Source organism: Sinocyclocheilus grahami, unplaced genomic scaffold (assembly GCF_001515645.1).
Source record: "Sinocyclocheilus grahami isolate Dianchi unplaced genomic scaffold, SAMN03320097.WGS_v1.1 scaffold7250.1, whole genome shotgun sequence".
NCBI classification, from domain to species: domain Eukaryota; kingdom Metazoa; phylum Chordata; class Actinopteri; order Cypriniformes; family Cyprinidae; genus Sinocyclocheilus; species Sinocyclocheilus grahami.
The window spans coordinates 3,049-4,692 of record NW_015511366.1 but is presented as its reverse complement, the minus strand read 5'-3'; the positions used below and the strand labels follow the sequence as shown (position 1 = coordinate 4,692).

Sequence of the window (1,644 nt, the reverse complement as noted above, 5' to 3'; positions counted from 1 at the left end):
AGCCGTACCTAAATTTAACATACACTGAATTCATGTTTCTAGAAATACAGTCATTGATGATGACATTATTAAATAGGAAATTAAAGCATCTTTGGATATAACCACCTATTATCCATCTATATACATTTTTACTATTATTGTTCTTCTTATTATTATTATACTTAATATAAATCATCAAGGACATGTCATCTTTATGCTGGAATCTGCCTAATTCAGCAAGCCTCTACCAAATGACAAATTATTTTATACCAAGAGTCTGATTAGATGCACAGCTTTTAACATCAAAAAGAAACGAAAAAAGAAGCATTTTCTCCTTCCTCATTAAGGTATTTATTTTTCTGTCTAACGATAGATTGTTTTGTTTGTTGGATTTTATTATTTATTTATTTAGCATTTAGCATTTTTCTCCACAAATCTTTCAGCTGAGATGAGAACCAATGGCTTAAATATATTTGGAAACTTATTTTCTTCAAATCCAAATTAAACTTTTTGTTATTCTTGGATCTATTCTAGAAAACAATGCTCAGACATTTGTTTAATTAACATGTAGAATACATTGTCTTGCCTGGTGCAAATAAACCAGTTTGAAGCCAAAATACATTTTTGACTTACTTCACCTACTTTGTATTGCCACAAGATGGCCCTATTTTTTAAAGCAGACATATAGCATAAACATTTGATCCAGTGGACAGGGTTTGACATTTAATACAGATAAATATAATTAACCACTATTAATCCCCTTATTACATCTTATTTTCAAGCCATTTTTGTTGTAGCATAATGACTGACTGACAGAGATATACAAAAAAAAGGTTATTTGAGGAAATAAGGTGGCACATGACACGACAAAGCAAACTGTGGATTCATACACACACAAACATAGATATACACACACATACACACCTGGAGGTCCTGGGGTTTGTCGGACAGGGGTGATTTGTTGCTGTGGCGTTTCTTTTTCTGGCCATGGTTAAAGTTCGGTGGAGCCTTTTTGGGTGGTGCTGTAGGGGCCCCGGTGTCCTGACCCTGGGTTCCTGGAACCGGTTCAGGCTCCTCCACCACCTCCATCATCAGCATGCTCTCAGTGTCCTCCTCATCCATAGAAAAAACTGCATGTATACACAAGTCAGATTAATCACATCACACAAATGTGTAATCATATTGATGCAGCCCTCAGTTGACAAATACCGTATTAGTGAAATCAAATTTAGGCATCTTTTAAAAGGGATCTCACAGTACATGTGTGTATGAATGGGAGCTACTGTATTTTCTGTGTTAGCAGACTGACCTGTAACTGTGTCCAGCTCCACTGGGGTGTGCTGGGCCTCTGGTTGTGGAGGAGGCTGGAAGATGGGAGCCATCCCTGGAGGAGGGATGTAGGAAACCTGCAGGGTTACTGTGGCCTGGAAGAGGGAAAACAGATTGAAGATGGTTTGACATTTCTCAGAAAGACTGAAGAAAAGAGCACAAGATTTGCAATGATGCAACAACAATGTAAAAATCTGCAACAAAAATCTAATTCCAAAAATAAATATTTGCTATTTGCACAGTTGTTTTCAACACTGATAATAAGAAGAAATGTTTCCTGAGCAGCAAATCAGAATGATTTCTGAAGGGTCATGTGACACTGAAGACTGCTGAAAA

The 1,644-nt window shown here is 36.7% G+C and overlaps 1 protein-coding gene across 1 annotated transcript in view; it reads right to left on the bottom strand.

The window, feature by feature from the left end:
• The window catches only part of LOC107577792 (dysferlin-like), a gene marked incomplete at both ends in the record, with an annotated part of 2,738 nt that extends 1,335 nt beyond the window's left edge, over positions 1-1,403 (bottom strand). The window contains 2 exons of the mRNA XM_016263826.1: positions 904-1,109; positions 1,289-1,403. Coding sequence (XP_016119312.1) covers positions 904-1,109; positions 1,289-1,403 — 321 coding nt within the window. The remainder of the gene's footprint in view (positions 1-903; positions 1,110-1,288) is intronic.
• Between the last annotated feature and the right edge of the window lie 241 nt (positions 1,404-1,644).